Source organism: Rhineura floridana, chromosome 11 (assembly GCF_030035675.1).
Source record: "Rhineura floridana isolate rRhiFlo1 chromosome 11, rRhiFlo1.hap2, whole genome shotgun sequence".
Taxonomy (NCBI): domain Eukaryota; kingdom Metazoa; phylum Chordata; class Lepidosauria; order Squamata; family Rhineuridae; genus Rhineura; species Rhineura floridana.
The window spans coordinates 56,269,809-56,296,142 of NC_084490.1; the positions used below are offsets into that span (position 1 = coordinate 56,269,809).

The window sequence follows — 26,334 nt, forward strand, 5'->3', positions numbered from 1 at the left end:
TATGTGTTTACTAAGTTGAAATTGACTATCCTGTGCCTTTACTTTGCATTAAAGGACTCTTACTTTCTTCCAGGACTGTGGGGAGGGGGCAGAGGATCTAATACCATTCGGGAGGAGGAGGGGATTGGGTTGGTGAGCACTGGTCAGAGGCAAAGCCAATTTCTTTTCCATAAGGAAAACATTGTTAACAATATTGTTATTTTCGGGAGGGTGAAAAATTGGAATGGTAAAAGCAAAGGATAATGAAAAATAACTAACCTAAAACAGAGCCACCTGCCAGTTTAATGGAATGCAATCAAACAAGCACGAAAAATCAGATTCCATCCCTGTTGTGCACCAGTATTTTTCAATGCTGTCAACCATGCTACCCTTCTGAGATTGTCTGTCCTGATACTGTGCTTCTTTAGTGTTTCTGGACCTACCAGGAGGTCCAAATCCAGAAGGCATCACTTAGCTCTCTGTTATGGGTTCCCTCAGTGTTCTGCCTTGTCTTCCGTGCATTTTAATGTCTTTTTCAAACTGCAAAATGAGGCCACTTTGAGAGAGGTACTATCAGCACATTGATGACACTCAGCTGTGCTTCTTTTCATCCGTTATGCTGACACTGTGTCTTGGATCCATAATAGGTTAGACGAGAGCCACTAAACTAAAGCTCAGTCCAGCTAAGACTGAGGTTCTGTGGGTGGGTAGTCTGTCTCACAGGGAATGTGGTGCATAAACTGTTCTGGGTGGGGTTGTACTCCTCCCAGGGAAGTGATAAATCTAGCACTGTTACTGGAGTTCCAAAGCTAAGACTGGTATGCCAGTTGTGACCTCCCTCGCCAAAGCTGGTTTTAATTTATGGTTGTATTAGTTTTCCTGGTATGTATAGCTCTGTTGTGCTTCTATTGATTTCTGCAGATTTTCATATTGAATTTTATTGTATTTGTTACTGTTCTATTGCTTGTTGATATTTGAGCTGCATGTAAATATTTTAAATAGCTAAAGTATAGGAAAGAGTAAAGATGAAATAACATTTATTTATTTATTTATTATTTGATTTATATCCCGCCCTTCCTCCCAGCCGGAACCCAGGGGGGCAAACGAAAGCACTAAAAACATTTGAAAACATCATAAAAGCAGACTTTAAAATACATTAAAATAAAATATCTTTAAAAACATTTTTAAAAAGCTTTCAAGAGTCTTTAAAAAAAGTTAAAAACATTGATTTTTTAAAAAACATTTTTTAAAACATATTAAAAAGCAATTCCAACACAGACGTAGACTAGAATAAGGTCTCAACTTAAAAGGCTTGATGAAAGAGGGAAAGTCTTCAATAGGCACTGAAAAGATAACAGAGATGGCGCCTGTCTAATCTTTAAGGGGAGGGAATTCCACAGGGTAGGTGCTGCCACACTAAAGGTCCGTTTCCTATGTTGTGCGGAACGGACCTCCTGATAGCATGGTATCTGCAGGAGGCCCTCACCTGCAGAGTGCAGTGATCAACTGGGTATATAAGGGATAAGACGGTCTTTCTGGTATCCTGGTCCCAAACTGTATAAGGGCTTTGTACACCAAAACTAGAACCTTGAACCTGGCCCGGTAGCAAATGGGCAGCCAGTGCAATTCTTTCAGTAGCGGAGTGACACGCTGGTGATACCCTGCCCCAGTGAGCCGCATTTTGCACCAGCTGCAGCTTCCGGACCAACCTCAATGGCAGCCCAACATAGACTGCATTATAGTAATAGAGCCTAGAGGTTACCAGTACGTGGACAACAGTGGTCAGGCTACCCCGGTCCAGAAATGGCCACAGCTGTCTTACCAGCCGAAGCTGGTAAAAGGCACTCTTAGCCACGGAGGTCACCTGGGCCTCTAGCGACAAAGATGGATCCAGGAGAACCCACAGACTATGGACCTGCTCTTTCAGAGGAAGTACAACCCCATCCAAAGCAGGCAACTGACCAATTATCTGAACTCGGGAACAACCAACCCACAGCGCCTCCATCTTGCTAGGATTCAGACTCAATTTATTGGCCCTCATCCAGCCCACCACTGAGTCCAGGCAGCGGTCCAGGGCTTGCACGGCCTCTCCCAATTCAGATGTTACAGAGAAATAGAGCTGGGTATCATCAGTGTACTGCTGACATCTCGCCCCAAATCTCCTGATGACCATTCCCAAGGGCTTCATATAGATGTTAAACAGCATGGGGGACAAAATGGTACCCTGCGGCACCCCACAGCACAACTGGCAGGGGGCTGAAAGACAATCACCCAATGCTATTCTATGAAAATGGCCCTGGAGATAGGATTGGAACCACTGTAAAACAGTTCCTCCAATATCCATCTCACCAAGTTGGCCCAGAAGAGCATCATGGTCAATGGTATCAAAAGCCACTGAGGGATCAAGTAAGAGTAACAGGGTCACACTCCTGCTGTCCTTCTCCCAATGAAGGTCATCCATCAGGGCGACCAAGGCCGATTGGTAAGCTCCTACTGCTTGGTGCTATGCCACTTCAATCCATAGTAGGGCAATATGTTGATATTGGATAGGTCAACCAAAATGTCACGAAAGAGTGAACAAGTTTTTGTGTTCTTCAGAATGCTTCACTATGCTTAGTATTAAGCAAAGCAGAGGAGAAACAGTGGAGGGGGGGAAACGCTGATGTTGAAGCTATGGAGTAGACACAGTCTGAACATGGCTTGTAGGAATGGGGGAGGGGGGGAATTTGTTCAGTTCATGTTTTAATGAGAAACTATCAAATGTGCAGTTCCCGAACCAACACGTGAATCAATGCACAACTCTCCTTTCAAAGTTATACTTCTCTGAATTTTGAAATATGGTTCTCCAGCCAACCAATACATACATGCAAGAATGCATATGTTAGAAAGTGAGGGAGAAATTGCTTGCAAAAAAAGGCATATGCTAGATAAAACTGCATACAAAATGTGTGTATGTTAGGAGAAATGTACTTGAAAATCCATACATATTTTTATGCAGCCTTTAAAACAATTCACAAGCGTGTGAGTAAATGGGGTGACTTGAACAAGACTGAGAAACTGAAATTAACAGATTCATCCATCCTTAATGGGGAGAGGGGGAGGTAGCAAATAATTAGATTAGGCTGCATTAGGTGCTGCACATTTTTCAGGGTTTACTTAGGACTGCCTGGGCAAAAAAATAACCATTTGGCTGATTCCCCATGTTTGAAAACCCTGCTTTCACTCAGGACTGTCTCAGGACAGGTGAAACACACAGAAATAAAGAGAAACTAGCAGTTGTTAATATAAAAACTTTGTTAACTGGAAATTAATTTTGGGTGATGTACTGTGTAAGGGATAGTATAGAAGATAATTTTTTCAAACTTAAAGGTGGTATGGTAAAGATTGCCCACATGTAACAGGTATTGTCTCTAGTCGCATGCAGCTTTTACAAGGCTTGAACTTGCAACATCTTTTTAACCAGATAGTAGGGCAGAAAAGAAGCATCTATATATTCAGGGATGAAGATAGCTAGGGCAGCATATAAGCGGCAGATGGTTCCCAAGAATAACCACAGATCATGGTACTGGGTGCAGAATTCAACTTCCTAAGGATCTCATTTTTATTTTTTCTTTAAAACAAATGTCTAGTCCTTATGGCTGTGATAAAAACATGAAAACATGTGAACAATGCCTGTGGGAATCTCAAAAGCCAAAGGAGTGGCAGAATAAGAGGTCCTGTGGTCCAGGGCAGACCTTCAGTTCCTCTCCCCATTACTAGCAAAACCAGAAAAACTTTGCAAAATAAGAGAATTATGCATATTTGTTCATTTTGCATAATTTATACAGGTCATATATTCCAATTTTTTGGTGCAGAACTTGAAGTGCAAGAAGGCAGATTCATTTTTTTGATTTTATTTTTATTGAAGCTACCACAGCTCTGTTATCTTGCCTTCAAGTCTCAGAAATGATTGTCTGTCCTGAGCCTGAGCTAGGAAGGCCCCCTACAGTGAATAAAGCAAGGAATATCACAATGTCATGTCAGTTCCAAGTAGTTCTATTGGATTCACAGGTGCATCCATTTACCTGACTATTGATATGTGATAAACTGATGGCAGCAACCCTTTATTAAGAATCAGCTTTTTTAAAAAAGGTGGGGGAGAATCAGCTTAAAATCTGGATAGGAATCATCTATTTTTGTTTGTGTAGGAAGTGACTCCAAGATTGGACAAAGATAATTCCCCCCCCCACTCTCATAACACTAGAACTCATAGGTCTCAAATGAAACAAAGTGTAAGACAGATAAAAGGAAATACTTCACCTAACATATCATTAACTTGTGAAATTCATTGCCACAGTGTTAAAGATGGCTCTTCCAGCACCATAGGTCTGGTCCAGTTTGGCAAGTCCAACCCCACACATCTGCTTTTAACTTTAACCTTCTGTGATTGGGATCCTGGTTGTGAATCTCCTGTGTCACACCAAACTTGACCCTCGTATTCCCTGTTTTAAAGTCAATTTGCAATTGTTCAAGTAGAGTCCAAACTTTATTCTCACATCTGCTTTTTCTTGCTTGTAAAGCCAATTTCTATTTCCTTGATGGTGCACTTGATGCTCTGCTCTGTGGGAACAGCTCCGATGCTGGGTGAGTCAATCTGTCCTGATTGTTTTGTGTGTCTCCCTTTGGAGTGGGGGTCATGACTGGGGAAGGAAAATATCTTCTAGTGGTTTGACTACTTTTCTACAGTTTTCCAGCTGAAATAATGTAAGGGTTAGTGGGGTGGGGTGAAGCCTTTATTCTAATCCAGGAGTAGCCAGAATGGTGCCTTTTAGATGGTATTGGATTCCAGCTCCAAACATCCCTGTGACCATTAGCCATGCCTGGCTCAGGCTGATGTCAGTTCAACAACATCTGGAGGGGTGCCATGTTGGCTGCCCCTGTTCTAATTACATGAGTCAATGGAACTGATAAAGACAGAACCCAAACATTTTCTGAAGTAATTGGTTACAAGAAATCTGTGCTAGGAAAAGCTGCATGTGTTGAATGACTGGCTGTTGTACAATTCTTAAAGCTGACGGCAGCCCTATTATGAGGCAGGGGGAAATGTGGATATTTCATGCCTGGGTTCTGCCTTAGATTTAGGGACTAGATGCTACTCTTACGTCACACGACATCATGCTGACATCCTCTCCCTCTTGTGTCCCCCTCTGTAGGCAATGCCCAGAAGGGTATGTCTGCATGAAAGCTGGACGGAACCCAAATTATGGCTATACAAGCTATGATACCTTCAGCTGGGCCTTCCTTTCCCTTTTCCGCCTCATGACTCAGGACTACTGGGAGAACCTCTTCCAAATGGTAGGCCAAGCTTATGTTATTGTTCCAAGAAAATGGAATTTCAGCCCTGTGTTCTGGAGAATCTTGGAGTTCTGTGGAAGCTCATAGGGATTCTTCTGTGCTCATGTTCATGTGTCAAGGTAAACTATAAACCACAGTTTATTAGCCACGAGCAAATTGTGCCTGCTTTTCTCCTTGAAATAAACCACAATCCCTGGCTTCTGAACCGGGGCTCATGGCTTTGTTTTGCTGCCAGCAAACCACAGTCTGTAGCCGTGACTTGTTCTTGGATTACTGATGGTAGTTTGTTGGAGCAAAACAAACTATGATCCCTAGTTTGAACGTAACACTGAGGAGAGATCATGGTTTGTTTTCTCCCAGAGCAAGTGTACAGAAGACAAACATGCCAGAAAGGTGCATTCATGGTAAACCATTAACTAAGGTTTACCTTGACGTGTGAACAGAGGCACTGCAAAGATTACTAACAGCTGACAAACTTTCCTGAAAAATACCTTGCCCATCATGTCAAGCTTCCCCCACAACCTGGAGTTGCTGGGGAGTGATGAGTATGTTCTAGGACACACTCTCAGATGAAGGGTGAAACTCAATAGGCTTGACCTGCATTTCACATGAACGGAGTGTGCAATCTAAAATATTCCCCTTCACTAACATGCACAGGCTTCCTTGGATGACAGATTGATGTGGGAAAAGTTCCTGGAGGTAGAGAGTTTGAAATAATACACTGTTTTCATACTTGCAATAAAATAAGATATTCACATTCTTTGCAAACTTGGATCATACAAGCAAAACTTATGAAACAGATTTAGCAGAAATATGGACACACACATAATGTTCAGTTTTCGCCTCTGATCAAACAATGTTTTTCCTTGAAGCTGAACATAGTTAATATGGAAGCTTATCAGGGACCATCTGAAATATCCCAGCTCGATTACTGAGATCATCTGAAGGAGTGTCTTTGGTTGTTCTCCAGAGTAGGAATGGAATTATCTGTCAGTTTTGGTTCTCAGTTCCTCATTTTTCTGATCTTAAATTTGGTTCTCCACATTTCTGCAGCAATTTGCAATTTTTTAAAAAAAAAATCCTCATGAAAATTCTTCAGCATTTTAGTGCAAATTTCTCCTAATAAATACATTTTTGTATGTGGTTTTGACTAATGCACACATTTTGCAAGCAATTCATCATAATATGTTACATAATATGTATGTTATTTTTACCAATATATTATTTTTATGCAGACTGTCCCATATATATATATATATATTTGTAAATGTTTGGTTGGAGAATTGCATCGCATAAATCGGATAAGTGCAAATTTTGAAGGATGGCTTCGAAATTTCAGTTCTCATATTGTTTCTGAAAGCCAAATAAATTCAGCTTTAAATGTGAATTGGATTGAATTTCTCTCCCATCTTTCAGCTGATGTAAATACAAAACTGAACCTTCAGTGTTATCTACCCAGTCTTGTGGAATGCTCTTCCAATAGAGATTCAGCAGGCATCTTCAGTATTACTTTTTAAAAATTTGCAGAAAACTTTTCTATGGCTCCAGGCTTATGCAGACAATGAAAAAATCTGTTAGGTGGTATTCTCTGATTTTGTTTTTTATGTGGTGTGTCATTGTATTTATGTACACTATTTTGATATTTTTTATGAAAATGCAGCATATTGTATTTTAAATAAATAAATAAAGGTGGAGCAGCTTTCCTAGAAGCCAGCTTGCCTGCCACTCTCTGTCTACCCCTGCAGTGTGCAGTGAGGCTCCAGCAGAGTGTTGGGTGAGGACACCTTTTAGTTTATCAAGGGAATGGTGAAGCTCAATAGGTCTGAACATCATTTTGTGTAAACTGAATAATGCTGAGCCAGAGTGTTGGGTCTAAATAAATTAGGGCCCAGCTGAATTTTGTGAGTTTCAGAAGGGGTGAAAATGCCAGTGCAAAGATTGGATTAATCTTCAGGGGTGGGGTGTAGGTGAATTTTAAGAATTTAAGAATGACATTGTGCTATTCTCAGAGGCATCCCTTGGGGGGGGAGATGACTGCTTCTTTTGTGGCTAATGGGGGCAATCCCCACCCACCCCAAATAGCTCTGGGAACAATGTCATGTTGTTATGATGTAGCTTCTTCTCAGGGACATACTATCCTAAGAACGCAGTATAGTAGAAACAGCAGAGTTGCCCCTTGAAATAATGGTGTTTTTAAAAAAGGCAGGGGGAGATTCAAGGCCAAACTAGACAAGGCATTGGAAGTCCATGATCAGCCAATCCCATCTCTTTAAATGTTTTTTTTAAAAGCTACTGGTGGGAGAGACTTGCATCAGCACCAAGGTTCTCAATGAAAATTGCCCACCTACCACTCATACATACGCCTACTATGTTCCCTGTTAGGGAAAACTTGTGGGTGCCTGAGTTTCCCTCATGGGGCAAATAGCACCTTCAGTAGTGCTTCCAGAGCAAGACTTTCAGCCTGATGGCCAGGGCCCCATCACCATTATGAGCAGCAGGGCCCCCAATCATGGCAGGGCTGGTTTACCATATTTTAAAGCCCCCTTAAGACCATTACATCCAGAGCCCCAAACTACCTGACTGGACCACTGGCTAAATCTACCCCATCACCAATATCATGGCCCTGATCTGAACTCCCCTCCCCAACTGCCTTATACTTACTTACTTACTTACTTACTTACTTACTTACTTACTTACTTACTTACTTACTTACTTATTATTAAATTTATATCCCGCCCTTCCTTCCAGTAGGAGGCCAGGGCAAGAGATCCAGTCACAGTTCTCTGCAATCTTGTCTAGTTTAGCCTTCAATCCCAGAATTATGTTTTCAAATGCAAAGGAACGTGTGAAGTAATAACACACAAAAGTGCCCTTGAAGATGCACAGAATGTTTCCCCCTCACTGCTGAGCAACCAAAAGACTGTATCTGAAATTAGAGGTGAGGGTTCCTGGGGTAAAAAGGGTGACAGGAGACTCTTGTTCCCACAGACCCTGCGAGCAGCCGGGAAAACATACATGCTTTTTTTTGTTGTGATCATATTCTTGGGCTCCTTCTACCTCATCAATTTGATCCTGGCTGTGGTAGCGATGGCCTATGCTGAGCAGAATAATGCAACCATGCTGGAGGAAAAGGAGAAAGAGGCAGAGTTCCAGCAGATGGTGGAACAGCTGAAAAAGCATCAGGAAGAGCAACAAAGGCTGGTGGGTAGCTTTTTGTTTTTATTCAATCCTGATGAAAATCACACCTACAAACACAGCTGCTAATAGCCCTGGAAGGGAGGCTCCCATTGGTGGCAATGGGAACATGGAAAGCTGCCTTGTACTGAATCAGATCATCGGTCCATCGAGAGAAATATTGCCTACACCAACCCATGGATCTAATTAGGCCTGCCAGGCCATTGGAGCCAAGCGATGCCCATCACCTGACATATTTCGTTTTGTAGCTGTGGCTTGAATTCATTGTTGTTTCAATTTGGTGCCTTATTCTATTGTACTGCTTTTGACAGGGACTGGATACACTCGGGAGCTCCCAATCACTCCTGAGTGTATCCAGTCATTTCCAAAAGCAGAGCAACAGGGAAAGGCACCAAATTCAAAAGGAAGACTTGGCAGAGCACTTTAAGTGTGCTCCTGAATTCAAGCCATAGCTGCAAAGGAAGAATCTTCCTTTGCAGCTGCAACTTGGGTTTCAGTCACCTGGCATCATATGACGACAGGTGGGCATCTGCCCCCTGCACCTGTCCAAGTGGTCCACAGAGGATTGGCCACTTCTGGATCCTCTGGCCAGATCCAGTTCCCCACTTCTGGTTTTACTGATTGGCAGCAGCCCTCTGGGATTTCAGAGAGATGCCTCTGGCAGCCCTACCTAAAGATGCCAGGTATTGAATCTGGGACCTTCTGCATGCAAAGCACATGCTCTCCCATTGAATGATGACCCTTCCCTTACATGGATCTTCCCCCCTGAAGCTAATAGCAGCTTCAGGGGACAATTTTCATTAGAGCTGCAGCGGGAGGGGAGAAGGTTAAACCCCCCCTTCCCACCTGCCATAGCGCCATTCCTGCTCCTTTGGCAGTTAACTAAAAACATACTTGTTTGCTGCTTACACCCTGGTGCCAATGGGAACTTCCTCTGACATGCAAATAGCAACTTTGGAGAGGCAATTTTTGTCAGGAGCATGTCAGGGAGAAAGAGCATTGCCATTCATAGTCCTGAGGCTGCTTGGACTTCCCTGAAGCTATTGTTTACATAACAAAAAACACTCACACTAATTGCATCCACGTAACTAAGATCACATCTACTTTGCTTCACAATTAATGTCACATCTAGTTTGGCCCCGAGTAAGTTAGTATTGCAAGCACACAAACAAAAGCCTGCTTCCCTCCAGAATTCTCTTAATGATTCTGTGAGCCAATTAAAAAACTTTCATTTTCTCTGACTAAAGCCCCAAACAACATTTTAGCCCCCTAACCAGGCTGGGGGATGTAACATCATGTGGCAAATTTGCATTTGTTCAGAAATTCTCCAGTGTGCTCACTGTATATAGTTGGCCATGGACCAACAGTGAGCAGCCCACTAGATTTCCCCAGAGCAAGATGCCTGTCCTGAGTATCCTGTCCTGGGGAGAATAGACACACACTAATTTTTACAGAAACAAATATGTGAGACAAAGCTACCGGTAATTCTTTTTCTTCTTTTACTGTTACAGAATTCAAAACTAGCTGTGCACTTGCATGCAAGATTGTCTGCAGAAATATTTGGGGGGGAGGGGGAAGGTCTATGAATTATTACTAGAGGTCATTAGCATCCCGCTTCACCCACCATTACACTTAGAATTCCAGGGAGGGGAAGTGCCCTCTTGCCCCCCCGACAGACACCCTTGCTTGCATGTTCACTCCTTGAAGCCTGCACTTCCACAGCCTTATTTATAGGGCCAAACTACTCGTCTGATCTCGGAAGCTAAGCAGGGTCAGGCCTGGTTAGTACTTGGATGGGAGATTGCCTGGGAATACTGGGTGCCGTAGGCTTAGAGGAAGGCAATGGTAAACCACCTCTGAATACCTCTTACCATGAAAACCCTATGAACATATCCAAAAAAGTTTCATGGGGTTGCCATAAGTCGTAATTGACTTGAAGGCATATAACAATGACAACAATGACAATATGTGAAATGTATAATTGTATTTAATATATCTGGTTGGGGTTTTGTTTGTTCGCTTGCTTGTTTCAATAGCAGCCAGGGAAAGACTTTCAAGGGATTAACTCTTTCCCTCCATACCAATTCTGCATTGAAAATACCATCCCAAAGATGCTGTTTGCACTAAAATAGCTTGGGGCGGGGCGGGGAGAGACTGTGGTTCAAGGTGAAAGGTTGAGAACTATTTTCCCTGCCTGATGCTAGGAGTTGAACAGGGAGTTGTTTTATCTTCTTTTGTTTTCATAACATAATTTTTGATACGCTAGAATATCTTGTTCAAGCTGGCATTTGCTAGCTGGGGGTAAGCAGGCGTGGGTATTTTTTAATGACAGTAGACTGTATCTAACAATGGAAGGATCTGTTAGTGATAAATGTGAATTTCAAAGGATGTCCGTGTCTCATATTGTTTTGGAAAGTGCAAATTTGATACACTTAACTTTAACTTTAAATGTAAACTGAATCAAAATTTCCCCCATCCCTAAATGTGTCATGTTTGAATGAATTCTTTCATTTTATTGTTTATTTGCTGCATGTTAAAAAAAGAAAGAAGAGGAGGTAGGAGGAGACAATGCTATTGAGAGATTTTTTTTAAATTGTAAATTATTCCAACTCATTAGCATAGAACAGAGTAGCAGAAGTAAACATTTATAAGGAAAATCCTCTCCACCGCCACTACCTTGGAACCTTAAGCATGATGCTATGAGCCAGCAGTGTACCAGTCCATTCCTGCCAGTCCATTCCTGGGCAGTGACACAGCCCTTTAGCCTCCTGGCCTTGTTTACTGACAATATAAATATATCTCACTGTGACCAAGACTTGCCTCTTGCTTTCTGGAGCTGCTAAAAATGAACAGATATTGAAAGTATCCTTCCTCCCATCAGTCCTGAACAAATGAAATACTTTGAGTACAAAAGCTAAGAGACAAGCACAGAATGTCAGCCATGCCCGGTGTCTGCCTTGCAGGGATTTATCTACTGCTGGTGGTGTGCTGTGATTGGGTACAAAGTTAGTCTGTATTGTATGCTCCATGGTGACAGAGTGGGTGTTGCAGAGGGAGATGGGGGAGCATTGCCTTTTATGCTCTCCTCAGAGCTTGGAAAAGTTACTTTTTTGAACTACAACTCCCATCAGCCGAATCCAGTGGCCATGCTGGCTGGGGCTGATTGGAGTTGTAGTTTTAAAAAGTAACTTTTCCAAGCTCTGCTCTCCATTGAGTTCCTCTAAATCCACCATAACTTTGCACTGACATTGGAGGTGGGAATGGGAACTGATGAGGGTATACTATATGGCATATGTCTACTCCTTCCAGTCATGCCTTTTTCTCCACCCTGTTTGGTTCCCCTTCCAGTGGAATTGCACAGGAGGAGCAGATTTACTGGCATGGAGGTCTGCCAGCGTATTTGCAACACTGCAGATCTCCAATATCTAAAGATACACAAGGCTAACATGCTCAAAACATGGGTTTTGAAACATACAAAAATTTGTAAAACCTGTTTAGAGGAAAAGTGGAGTGAATGCATGCAACATAGGCAGTGATCCCTCTTTCAGACCATCTTCAACTCTGTAAAATATAATCTGCTTTAGCCTTTGCCCTTTTTATGGATACATTCCACTTCCTGATCCCCCTGCTCTGTCTGGTGTACACATACACCGGACCAGGTCACATCACCCTTTTAGACCCAGGCAGGTGAGCTTCTCATTCAGCCTGGGATGAATGCCAGCCACACCAGCCCATGGTGAAATTATTATGAGTGCTTCCACTCACAGCCAGCATGGATACTCTTTGGCAGCTTATCAAAAGAATTCATGCTGAATTCATTCACACACGTAACTGCCTTGCCACAGAGTGGCTAGAATCTGTGGCAACCATAGGCTGAAAGAGCCAAGTGAATAAGATTTTGGTCACATGCTATCACACACAAACACACTTCTTGATGTTAACATTTCTCTCTAGCGGCTTCAAAGTGACCAGTATCCTACAGCTTGAGTTGTTTCTAGGGATGGGCAAATCTCACAATTTTGCTTTCTCTCACTTTCTTGTTTTTCCAATTTCCACTTTTGCCAAGTATAGTTCTCTACATTTCCACATCATTTTGCAATTTTTTAAAAAAAGTCCCCATGAAAATTCATTTACATTTTAGTGTGAATTTCTCTTAATACACTTTTGTATGCAATTTTGCCTAATATACACATGTTTGCAAATCAATTTTCCCTAATATAATGCATTTTGTATGCTATTTTCACTAATATATGCATTTGTATGCACACTTCACCATAGTATATGCATTTTTGTACACATTATTTGACTAGAGAATTGCATTGCAAAATTCAGAAAAGTGTAAATTTCAAAGGATGGCTGTGTTGTGATTCAAGTATTGTTTCAGAAAGTGCAAATTAGGTAATTTCATCTTTAAATGCAAACTGATTCAGATTTCTTCCCCATTCCTAGTGATTTCACTACCATTTGCTCTTTTTTGATCCCAGTGTATGGTGCCAACCCCTCTTCTGGCCTTGAAAGTCCTCTTCTTCTACTTTTAAAAAAATCTACAAGGGAAGGCATGTCCAGCATGCCAGTGTTTGTAACAACCTTTTGCCTTGCCAGCTGCTTCCACCCACTTGACCCTGAGCCACCTTTACAAATCTAGTTTTTGGGTTGTGCAAACAAGCAACGTCCTCATATATATGGTGCCTTCATATTGTGGCCTTGTGCTTCTAATCTCCAGACATTTGGAAGTAGATTTTCTATTTCCGGACAGTGACTATCTTCTCTGGCTTGCGGTGGGGGGTGGGGAAAATGGGCTTGAGGCAAATTCCATATATAGCTGAAGTCTTGCAGGACACTTGGGTGATTTTAATATAGAAAGGTTTTTTATCTTTGAAATAAAGGTATAACTTGGGAAGTGCTTTGTTGTAATTAAATGACAGGAAAACAATGTGGAACTAAGGATGGCTGAATCCATTGATTTTAGTTTCTCTCAGTTTTCCAATCATAAGTTCCACTCTCCATATTTCCACATTTTGCAATTTTTTTAAAAAAGGCATTGTGAAAATTCATCAGCATTTTAGTGTGAATTTCTCCTAACATATATATTTTTCTATGCAATATTACCTTATACACATTTTTGCAGATCAGTTTTCCCTTATAAAGCATTTTGTATGTTGTTTTCACTAATATTGTATTTCTGTGCACCTAGCCTATGCATTTTTGTGAACATTACTGAAGAACTGCAATGCAAAATTCGGAGAAGCGTGAATTTCAAAGGCTGTCTATGTCTCAGTTCATGTATTGTTTTGGAAAGTGCAAATTCCTAGATTTGTCTTTAAACGCAGCTGAACTGAATTTCTCCCCCATCCCAACTTGGATAATGCAGAAACAGCCCCCAGATCAGATTCTAAGCCTGCCTTCCTTTCCCTTCTCCAGTTCACAGACTTTTCTGCAAACTCTTTGTAGGTTTTCCTCATTCTCTAACATTTTGTAGCCAATGATCAATCTTTCAGTTCTCCCTTAGTAAAACAGAAATAATAGCATTGGATCCTTGCTGCAGTTCTGTGTTAGACACAGCTTACCAAACTGCATTTTTCTCAGTATAACCAAGGTTGCCTTTACTATTTATAAACTATTTATAAACCAAACTGCATTTTTCTCAGTTTAACCAACGTTGCCTTTTCTATTTATAAAACAAACTGATTGTATATATACATATTCACTAATAGGCAAAAACCTTGCAGTTTAAGAATGTACCTATAGCCAACAGATATTTCTATCAAACTTTAAAAAGCAGAGAAATTGGGCAGCTATAGTGAATGCACCAGGGGAGCAGGAGACCTGACCTCTCTGAGATATTGTACTGCCCTACTAATTTGTAAAAATGCAAACACAATTTGGGTTGGTCTTTCACAGTCCTATCCACTTGCTGTGTAGCTTGGAAGAATTTGGTAACATGTGTGTTTAAAGTTTGATAGAAATATCTGTTGGCTATAGGTACGTTCTTAAACCACAAGGTTTTTTTTTCCTGTTAGTGAATTTCTTTGCTTTTTAATCTGGGAGGTAAGAAATGGGATCCTGTGCAAATTGGCTGAGAATGGATTGATCATTTGTATGCTTATTGAGTTCCGTGGGATTTACTCCCCTGCAATCATGTTTAGGATAGGTGAAACTGACCACAGGGGATGGGGAGGGGAGGAGGGGGAGGGGAGCGGGGAGGAGGGGAAGTTTGATCATTTGCATGTTTATTGTGTTCAGTGGGATTTACTCCTGTGCAATCATGCTTAGGATAGGTAAAACTAACCATGGGGAAGGAGGCCTGGAGTGGGCAGGGGAGGAAGAAGAAGGAAGAGGAGAGGAGAGGAAGAAAGGAGGAGAAAGGGAGAGGAGAGAGGAAAGGCAGGTCTGATCATTTGCATGCTTATTGAATTTAGTGGGATTTACTCCCATGCTATCATGGCTAGGATAGGTAAAACTGACCATGGGGAAGAGTGGGAGGGGAGAGTAGAGGGAAAGAGAAGGGGGGATAGGGGAGCAAAAGGAGGAGGAGGGGAAAGGAGGGGATTGAAAGGGGGAGGGATGAAGGAAGGGGGAGGGAAGTGGCAAAAGGGAGGTGATGGGAGGGAGGTGGAGGAGAGGGCAGGTTTGATAATTTGCATGCTTACTGAGTTAAATGAGATTTACTCCTGGGCAATCATGCTTAAAAATGAAATGGACTGCCTTCAAGTCGATTCCAACTTATGGCGACCCTATGAATAGGGTTGTCATGGTAAGCGGTATTCAGAGGAGGTTTACCATTGCCTTCCTCTGAGGCTGAGAGGCAGTAACTGGCCCAAGGTCACCCAGTGAGCTTCATGGCTGTGTGGGGATTTGAACCCTGGTCTCCTAGGTCGTAGTCCTAGGATAGGTAATACTGACCATGGGGGAGGAGGGCAGAGGGGAGGGGGGAGGAGGAGGGATAAGGAGGGGATTGGAAGGGGATGGGGAGGGGAAGGGATTGGAAGAGAAGGGGCAAGAGGGAGGGATAGGATGGAGGAGGAAAGGAGGGCAGATTTGATGATTTGCATGCTTATCGAGTTCAGTGGGATTTATTTCTGTGCAGTCATGCTTAGAATAGGTTAAACTTACCTGGGGGAGGGGCAGGGGTGGGAGGAGGAGGGCAGGAAGGGGAGGGGGAGGGCAGGAATGGGGAGAAGAGGGGGAGGAGAGGAGATTGGATGGGTGTGCACTGGGCAGAGAGGAAGCTCCTTTCCTTTCCAAAAGGAAAACATCGTGAACAGTATCATTCTTTTTCAAGGTTTTCCCCACCTTTTTATTCTACAGCAGGCACATGTAGCCTCCCACCCAAATTTAAACCAAAGCTGTCCCTGGCCATATCCATACCAGACCTTTATTTCCTTTTAGATAGTCATGGCTTCTCCCAAAGAATCCTGGGAAATGTAGTTAGTGAAGGATGCTGAGAGTTGCTAAGAGATGCCCTGTTTCCCTCACAGAGCTTTAATCAGAGCGGCTGACTGTTGGCCCCTGGAGCTCTGTCAGGGGTATAGGAGTCTCCTCTATAGCAGCATCCTTCACAAACTACACTTCCCAGGATTCTTTGGGGAAAGCAAAACAAAGGTCTGGTGTGGGTGTGGCCCCCTGATTAGCCAAGTCAAGGAGCTGTGAGTCTGGCTTTTAGAACACTGACAGTTGGTTCTTACTGAGCATGCCTAACATTATCATTCAGTTCAATGCAAAATTTCTTAAATTAATTAAAAACCACCCAGGCATTTTTTTAACTTTTAAACTGCAGACGATGAAGGTCAGAGTATGGGGCAAGGTCAGTAATAGGATTGTAGGTACTCTGTGAGGATGGCTGATTTTTAATTAATTTCAACAACTATGAGAACTGTGACAGAAAAAAGTCCAAAAGGGGTCTGTTTTTCTCTCTCTTTTTACGCTTTGAACTCTCAATTCTCTCTGACTGTTTTGTGTATTGCCATGAAAATTTAGAGGGTTGTTAAGCAAGCATTCCTGAGTTCAAGACTATAAGTTTTGTAAGATTTTGTTTTGAAATGAGCTTATGGGAAGCATCAGAACGGCATGGGGGGTATTTTTGATTTAACATTGCGAAATGCAAAAAATCCATGCTGACTATAGTATACAGCCACTCTCATGGCTGTATAATAAAAATCATTCAAGTGCTAGGTGCTAAACAGTGGTTGAACTGGAAAGAAATACCAATCTGCCAGCACACTTACACTGTCTTTTCAGTGTAAACAAGCAAATTTTAAACTACGTTAACACATAGTATTAAGCTATGATTACTTCTATATATGTTATCCAGTCATACAGGATTATACAACTGCAATATGTTTTTCTGCATATCCAATCAGTGTCAGGTTACATTTCAGCCTCTTTCACAATTGTACTGAAAATGGAATGTACCATTCTCATGATCTATTGATTGATTACAAAATTATTTATATTTCCTCTTTCAACATACAAAACGTGCCAGGACAGCTTGTATGTAACACCAAACTATATTTTTAACAACCATACTAAACTATATCAAAAATTTAAAAGACATCTGGATCCTTCCTACAGGGAAATTGATGGTATATGGTCCCAGGGAGGGGATAGTCCAGCTGAGGCAGACCACAGTTGAGGCTGGTCCACTTAAGTGAATGGGGCACTGCTCCGCGGACCTCAGTCTGTGTTAGCCAATAACCCGCTCCATGCCTGCCTTACTTCTTACTTTCAGTAAGGAGGAAATGGCACCACCAGCCAGCTTCCTTCTCCTCCTTCTTGGTCTTAGTGTTGCCCCTTATAGGAGGGAGATGGGGACACAGTTGGCTCTGCCTATCATTGGCTCTGGCTCTACCTACTGTTGGGCTCCCTGGATTCCAACCTACCATCACCAGCCACCAATTGTAGGCCCAGATGGTCTTCTCTGCCACCATCTCTCTCCTGGAAATCTTCCCACAAGACAGTTGATGGTAGATGGCCCAGTGGTGGAGGGAAAGGGAACTCCAGCTAGATCTCAACATCAGTCTAATAAAAGTGGGACAATACATAGAGAACAATGGAAACGTGGGTGGAGAATAACTCCATAATATGCTTAATTACATACTGACCAAATAGTTTCTTATGATTTTACCTGTTTATTTTTTCTATCCACAATAATGATGTGATACTGTTGATGTTGTGTTGTTGAAAATAAAGATGATTAAAATTCAAATAAAAAGAAAGGGATATGTATTTCATCTCAAGTTGTCTTATATTTTGTACCAATAGTACTACTGGTTAGCTTAAACAGTGCTTGGAGTATTTCAAGTGACCTGACATACAGGTTGACATTCTTACAAGGAGCTCTTTAATGTAGGGTACTACTATTATCACCCAGTAGGATTGGGATAACAGCATATTTATCATAAGGAAGATAATATATCAGTTACAGTTAACTAAATTAAAGACCTGTTAACATTAATGGCACCCTTTTATGTCCAGTGTGGAATGTGGCTCTCAGCTGGGGAATCATTATGTTGTTGTTGTTTCTAGCCCATCTTTCCTCCAAGAAGCTCAAGGAGACATAAATGGTTCTTCCTACCTATCAGTTTCACCCTCACAATATCCTGTCAGGTAGCTTAGGGTAAGAGAGTGACTGACCCAGTGTCATCTAGTGAGCAACATGGGGCGTTGAAGTCAGGTGTCCCCAATCCTAGTTCAACCTTATTGAGCCCAGTCTTTGTTGGGTACCTATAATAAATAATTATCTATGGCTGTTCTCCTAACCCAGATCTCTGGTTTCTCCACAGCTTCAAGAACAGGCAGCAAACAGCAGCTCTGCAGATAGCATCATCGTGGAGAAAAAGAAGGGGAAGTCAGATCAAGAGGCTCCTAGTGATCAAGATGGGTCAAAGGACTGCAATGGTCGGGTCATCCCACGCTTGGTGTTAGAACGGTCAGCCACAATAAATGAGGTGTGTTATCCATGGTGGAGGAACAGAAAGTCCCTTGTACAAGGGCAAAGGGGCAAGTGCATCATCTGCCAATCCTGTCACTTCCTGTCACCCTTGACTTGAAGAGCCTTCAATACTGTTGCAAATTGCTTTATGGGAATGGTTCCAGAAACAGCTTGACAGATGCTTAGCTGTAGGCCATAGGTATCCAACATTTAGTATGGCTTCCACAAGTGGCACAGGCAGCAAGAAACTGTTCTACTCCTGGGTTTGTCCTGGCCAACCCCATTGGATTCAGACTCAGACTCATTGATGTGTTTTTCTCTGTTATGTTTAATGATTTATAGATCAGCTTACAGTTTATACAGAACTCTGCATCTCTGCACGACATAACTAGGCATGGCTACTCAAGCTAAGATATTGTCACAGCAATTAGACATGCCCCTGAAGACTCTTTAAATAGGCTTGTGGTGGGCTTCTATTTGCATGGGGAAGGTTCTCTGAATGAGACTGCATGATCAACTGAGCACTCCTACAAACAGGTTGAAAAGCTTGCATTATCTACTGGCGCCTGTGCACCAGCTGGTGTGTCCTTGGCAACAGCGACTGCACTGCAGCCAGATCCTCCTTTAACACTGCCTCTGGTTGAGCCTCTGATTCCTCCCTCTTGGGAGGAGGCACGAGTGGTGGCTCAGGTGGGACAGGGGCCAGCTCAGACAATGCTTCCTCAGTTGTCACTGGAACTAAAGGGGCAGAGTTGTCTCGGTCTAAACTGCTGAAGTCTTCTCCTGTTTCAACCCGTTCCTGGTGCAGTCTACTGGGCCCCTCCCCAGGTTCCCATTCTTCATCTTCCTCCTGCTCTTCATGCTGATCACCAGAAGTCTTCCACAGGGCCAATGACAGGGCTGGTGTATGAGGCCTGTATGTTGGCGTAGAGACCTGCGCTCCTACCTGCTTCTCTCATGTTATGCTAACATAGGGGTAGGCAAAGTGCTGCGCTCTAGATGTTATTAGATCTGCCAGTATACTGCCATAAACTCCAGCCAGCATAGTCAATGGTCAGGGAAGATGGGAGTTGTGTTGCACAATATCTGGAGGGCACCATGTAGACTATCCTACATTAATGCCTATTGCTGCCTAGCTCAATAAACTAGAGGCAAAGATGCATATATTATGTAGAGCAGACTGGAGTGACACTGTCTCTAGTTCTCTGTGGATATCATTTGTGGGACAAAAGGCCAAAGGATTGACAATTGTCACTGGAGGACTTGACAGGTCTTTGGACAGGTGATTTAACTTCCTGATCCAGTAGACACATGGACCCCACCCCCGACACCTACAATTCTAATGCTAGGAGGCATATGGTATGTAATGTAACAATTGACACAAAAGTGAAATAACTCACTTCAGCTTCCTGATGTCCGTGCAGTTCTCCAGAGCCCACAGATACTTGAGGGCCATACCGAACTGTCATGGCATGATCTGTACCCCACCCACTCCAGTGTTCTCCTGGTGCACATGGAAATCAACAGAAAGAGAAGGTTAATCATCATAGATGTCAGTGAGCAGTGTGTGTTCCCTGGAGGAGATGCAGGTCTCCTGCCCTGGCTCCTGCATAACAGATCACCAGTTCAAGATACTCTGCAGGCTTTAGTACAGCCTTTCCCAACCTTTGGGTCCCCAGATGTTCCTGGACTACAGTTCCCATAATTCTTGACCATTGTCCATGTTGGCTGGGGCTGATGGGAGTTGTAGTCCAGCAACATCTGGGGACCCAAAGGTTAGGAAAGGCTGCTTTAGTACAAATATTCACAAGGACTGGAGGTTGATTTACCAGTAAATTGGTTCTTGCCACTAAATCAATGTTTCTCAAACAGTGTGCCAAGACCCACTAGTGAGTCTTTGCCACTTTTAAGAGGGCCTCAGTGCCACTGCCTGCCCAGTGTCACCTCATTTGCCTGCCCCACAGCCATGCTGCAACTTTTTGGTTAGACCAGTAACTCTTTGCATGCTGAGTAAAGGTGGCTGGGAGACAAAGAGGTTTAGGGAGAGAGGAGGAAATGAGTGTCTGTCTCCTTTGAGTGGAAAAGGCACAATGAAGTGTTGAAGGAAATTAGAAATATAAAAGATTTTATTATTATTATTATTATTATTATTATTATTATCATCATCATCATAGAATAGAATAGAATAGAACAGAATAGAATAGAATAGAAAGAAAAGGAATAAGAGAAGAAAGCAGGAAGGATAGATGAAAAACTGGCAGCTTGGGGAGGGAAGAAGATACAAAGTGAGTGTGAAAGGAGAATGGGAGAAGAAATTACAGAAAATGGGTAGAAAGACTTTGAGAAGCATCAGGGTGAGAAGGGAAAAATATGAAAGAAAAAGTCTTCTCCAGTTAGAACCTCTGGATCAGCAAATTGAGCTAAAAAAGGAAAAGCTGAGTCACAACACCTCCAGAGCAATTGTCTGTACTTAGCTTGAAGAAAGCTGAGCTATGGAACTCCTTGCCGGAAGAAAAACACTGTGGCAAAGAATTTAGCAATTTCCAAAGATAAATTAGCACAGTGGTTCCCAACCTGGGGGCCGTGATGTAATCCAGAGAGGGCTGCGAACAGTCAAGAAATGAATTATTTATTATTGTTATTTTAAAAGTCTTCACTACCTGGACACTCTCTGCTCCCCACTGCCGCTGGAGATGACAGAGGGGATGACTTTGCTGAAGCGCCAGAGCGTCTTTCAGGCACGCCAAGGGCAGGCATCTACCTATACCACACATGGCAGATGCCAAAGGAGGCTGAGGGAGGTGCTACCAGGAAGAAGTGGAGATTAGTATCCCAGCTCCCAGCTCCTTGCACTGCTGCTACTGACGATGCCCTTACTCAGAATGAGAGGAGAGGGCTTTTCATGAAGCAAAAAGAAGCAAGGCTGCAAGGAAAGGCTGCTTTCCCCCTTCCTTCCTGACAGCCAGCCTGCCTGCCTTTCTCAACTCATGCATCGCTGCCACTTCCTTTAAAAAATTATTCTTATGTGCAACGCTGTCCAGATCTTGCCTTCGGCCCAGAGTGAGCCAAGGAGCAGTGAGGAAGCTCAGGACTGGCTCACCTCCCATCTCTGAGGCTAGGTGTGTGTGCCAGTGTCCCCCCTTTCTTCCACCTACATTTCATCCCCCCAATCTCTCTGTCCAAGATGCTGCAGCAGTTGAGGGCTTCCCCCCTCCCACATGCCCAAATGCATGCATGCCTACAGATGTTGGCAGGAGGGGCAGGTGTGTTTTTGTGTGTGTGTGTGCTGATCTGTCTTCTGCTCCACTCTCACTCCCCAAGTGCACGCTAACCAAGTCATCAGTTCTGATGATCATCCCAATGCCTAAAAGCACTAACCCCCCTCTTCAATCTATCCACCCTTTTGTCTTCACAATCTAGCATCCCCGCTGCTACCATATTGATGCTTCTTGATGTTGATGATGATTTTTAAAAAGCTTAGCAGTTTGGCTGAGGCTAGGGTCGACATACTGCAGCTGAAATGTATTTATTCATTTAATTATTATTGCATTTATATCCCTATCCAGAGAGCCAGTGTGGTGTAGTGGTTAAGGTGTTGGACTACGACCTGGGAGACGAGAGTTCGAATTCCCACATAGCCATGAAGCTCACTGGGTGAACTTGGGCCAGTCACTACCTCTTGGCCTCATGAAAACCCTATTCATAGGGTTGCCATAAGTCAAAATCGACTTGAGGGCAGTACGTCTACTCTGTCCCTATCCCACCTTTCCTCCAAGTTGCTCAAGATGGTGCGCATGGTTCCCCCCCTCCATTTTATCGTTACACCAACCCTGTGAGATAGATCAGGCTGAGAGACTGTGTCTCGCCCAAGGTCACCCAGTGGGCTTCATGGCTTGGTTGGGGATTTGAACCGGGATCTTAGCCCGACACTGTAACCCACTGGTGTTGGGCGACAGGACTGTACATCTTCAGACTGTCAGGGGGAGGGGGATCCCAATTTGATTGGACTTTTACATTAAGAAAAGAAAGCAACACCTCCCTGTCTGCAGGGATCTTTTTATAGAAAGGGATATTTTGAGATGTGATTTTGCCACGCACCATTTTTTCAATTAACAGAAGCTAAAATTAAAATTGGTGGGAGGGAATCACAAACTTTTTTGAGCTTTGAGTGTACTCATAAAGGTTGGGAACCACTAGATTAGCAATGAGTAGAAAACGATGCCAGTAATTGCCAGCTGATTTTGCCAAGCTCTGCCTCCCTATGCCAGTGTTTTCTGACTGGCCCTGCCTCTCCACTACCAATTTGTGATTTATGGGCCTCAGTCATTGTCATCTATCTCAAGTGGGCCCTGGGGGTAGAAAGTCTGAGAACCCCTGGATGAAATCACCGTCACCTCAGATCTTCCTTTCCTATTTTAGTCCGTTCCAATGGAGGGACATGAGAAGTCTGAACAGAACCACCTGCATGTGGGCAACCAAGAAGGGACAGGCTTGGATAAACGAGCAGAGAGCTCACTCAGTATAGTCTCCAACACCCTGGAAGGTAAATTTCTCCACGACTTTGGGTGGAGTTGGATTGTTCCTGGGATTTTTTAAAAAAAGACAATTAATTGTGTATTATAATATTAATCATTTTTAATATTGTAAATTGATCTGAAGTAAGTAAAAATGGGAATTGTATAAGCTGTTAAAATAAATAAATACAAATTAATTTGGCAATAATAGCATTGTTTTAGTCAGAAACCACAAAGAGGGGTGTTCTTCTAGTTCTGGTCAAAAACTACCAGCAATGAAAACTCTCTAATATCTTTGAGGGCATTTCACACATTTATGAGAACTGAATATGTGGTATGAAAAAGACACCAGCATCTTGGCAAGCGTGCATTACTTTTTCAGGAGTGTAACATGCACTTCTTCCAAGATGTGTTTGTCTCTATCATATGTAGTGGACACCACCTGTGTACCTAAACATAGGTAATGTGTGATGTGGCCCATAGTGGTGTACTGTTTGCCTCATTGTCCTTTGTCTCATGCTGTTTAATTCCTCATTTCAATCCTCTCTCCTCTTTCAGATACAGTCTCATTTCTGTGGGGTGGCTCTGCTTTCTGTTAGTGCAGGGGTAGTCAACATGGTGGCCTCCAGATGTTGAATTCCAGCTGCCATCTTCCCAGCCAGGGGTGATGGGATCTATAGCCCAACAACATCTGGCGGTTCTCCATCCCTTAGTGCATAAGTTGCAGCAATTTCCAATTATATCATCAAACTCACATCATGAAGGAGATGGGGCTAGTACTGGGAAATTAGGTTTCAATGAAGCTGCTCCTGACAGGTGGAAATCACATATTGAACAGCAAAAACTAGCTAATCTGACTGAGCAGAAAATGCTCCGTGAACAAGTTAATGAATGGGCTGAGCATTGTCACTTCCAGTTATCCTTATTGCTCGAAGGAAACCTCAATGGCTTTCCCCAAGATGCAACGTATCTGCTGGATTTAGATACAGTCCGAAAGGAAGCCCCATTTTTAAAGTTGCCTTTCCATTAATTCTTCCTCCCTCTTCTGAAGTTGGGTGTGCTTGACTTGTGCAGCCTTTCAAAGGTTCTGCATCCATGTTGGTTGCTTAATCCAGGGGTGGGGAACTTCAGGTCAGGGGGCAAAGTGCAGCCCTCCTGGCTTCTCTGTCTGGCTCTCAGGACTCTGATTAGGCCATCCTGCTCCCCAGGACTAAACACCTTCTCCCCAAACCCCAATCCTCACCAGTTCTGTTCGATAAACTCCTTGAGTTCTTTTGCCTGGCTGGAATGTGTCCTTTAACTGTTGCTTGCATGAATGAAGGATGGAGAGTTTTGTGTGACTAGATATAGACGTTTGTGACTTTTGTGTGGGTGGAATGTAGCCTAATATATGAAAGTAAGAGTCACATTCATTGAACTGCACTCTTTTGCCTCTGGCCCCATCCACCACTTGCATGTGCCCCCCAGAACATCCCACATTAGGGGATGGGGTCCTCAGTCTGAAAAGCCTCCCTGGCTTAATGGGGAATGGGTTTAGCTTTAATCTCAAATTCAAGTGAGGCTGCAATCCAAACCCCTGACTGGCAGTGGTGGGGCTTGATGGAGCGGTAAAGCTACTCCTGCATCCACAGCCCTGCCACTTGGGCCAGCCAGGGAGGAAGGTGGAGGTGTGTGGAGAAAAATGACCACTGTGCCAGCTCATAGACCAGCACAGGAAAGAGGCCCAGATTGGGCTCATTGCCATTATGTGATAGCAGCAGAGGCAACTCAGGATTCAGCAGATCCTGTCCTGGCCCAGCCCTACCCCTTCCCGTTTCCACTGGTGGTAGTTTCCACCCACTATTTGGTGTGTTGGGGTGCTCCTTGCAGTGGGACTGCCCCATCAGTGGAGGAGCTCCCCTGCCAGCAGGGAAGAGTGGAGGGACACCTCCACACCATCCAAAACCCCTCCAGCACAGTGGATTAGGGTTTTGGGTTGTTCTCCCCATTGATTTATCTCACTGATTTATTGGCTGAAGTTGGAAGCCTTAGTCATTAGTGACTTTCACTTGAGTCAAAAAGTGTTTATGTGCCAGAGGTCTTTGTTAATTTTTGTTTTCAGAACTGGAAGAGGCACACCAGAAGTGCCCACCGTGGTGGTACAAGTTTGCCCACACAGTCCTTGTGTGGAACTGTTGCCCTCTGTGGGTGAAGCTGAAAAAGTTTCTCAGGCTCATTGTCATGGACCCCTTCGTTGACTTGGGGATCACCATCTGCATTGTCCTCAACACTGTCTTCATGGCCATGGAACACTACCCGATGACTGAGGCATTCAACCATGTGTTGAATGTGGGCAACCTGGTAGGAGAACTGCATGCTCTGTGCTTTCATTCTTTGGCTTGATGATTAGGCAGCTCTGAGGGGCTTACAGGAGAGGGATGATTCTGATCCCATCAAAATAGCAATTGTCATATTGGGAACATATAAATGGTTGTTCTTGCCTCGCATTCTGATTCCATTGGTGTCCAATTAGATATCCCTGGGATGTCACATGTAGCGCAAGATGGACATTTATTTATTTATTCATTCATTCAGTTTATATCCTGCCCTTCCTCCCAAAGGAACCTGTAGTGGCAAACACATCAGTCGTTCAAAAAAATATTTTTTTGGAAAAACATTCCAAAAACACTTAAAAACATTCTCAGCCTCCTGTTGTTTGTTGAGCATAGAAGTTCTGTTTGCAGCTAAAAGCCTCTGGCACACCTGATATCCTCCATCTACACTTTTTATTTTTATTTAAATGCCATCTGTGCTACTGGCTGATCTTGTGTTAATGTGTTTCATAAGAGTCTTTGCTTTAAGAAGTATGTTGTTTCATTTCCCCTGAACATAATGCTAACTAGTGTCAGTAGATGATCCTGATATTGTGACTTGAAAGATGGAGCCCAAAACAGAGCCCTCTTCACATCACTCATAATTTTGTAACTTATGTCTAGGAATGGAAGATAAATTTGATTCAGTCTGCATTTAAAGTTGAATCAAATTCACACTTTCCAAAACAATATGAGAACTGAAACACAGCAATACTAATTCATGGTACAAATACATATTTACACTATTCTTGGTATACACTCCAATACACACACAACATTCTCAAACAGTGGCCAGTGCTGCCTCCTGCCTTCTCTCTGAACTCCTCCCCACCTAGAGCATCCCATCCAGAGCTTGGAAAAGTTACTTTTTTGAACTACAACTCCCATCAGCCCCATCCAGCGCCATGCTGGCAGGGGCTGATGGGAGTTGTAGTTCAAAAAAAGTAACTTTTCCAAGCTCTGATTCCCATCCCAGACTGTCTCAAACTTTTGAACAGCTAGAATGTTCATAAACATTTCATAAACACCT

General features: G+C 43.1%; 1 protein-coding gene across 9 annotated transcripts in view; it reads left to right on the forward strand.

Moving 5' to 3' along the window:
- Positions 1–26,334, forward strand: part of LOC133367020 (sodium channel protein type 4 subunit alpha-like) — a 131,551-nt gene that overhangs the window by 42,042 nt on the left and 63,175 nt on the right. For all 9 annotated transcript variants that reach the window (XR_009758499.1, XM_061590633.1, XM_061590638.1 and 6 more), the window contains 6 exons: positions 4,539–4,602; positions 5,172–5,313; positions 8,302–8,514; positions 18,291–18,455; positions 22,859–22,982; positions 25,055–25,293. Coding sequence is in view for 8 of the 9 variants with exons in the window: in XM_061590633.1 (XP_061446617.1) it covers positions 4,539–4,602; positions 5,172–5,313; positions 8,302–8,514; positions 18,291–18,455; positions 22,859–22,982; positions 25,055–25,293 (947 nt within the window). In the remaining variant the exon portion in view is untranslated. The remainder of the gene's footprint in view (positions 1–4,538; positions 4,603–5,171; positions 5,314–8,301; positions 8,515–18,290; positions 18,456–22,858; positions 22,983–25,054; positions 25,294–26,334) is intronic.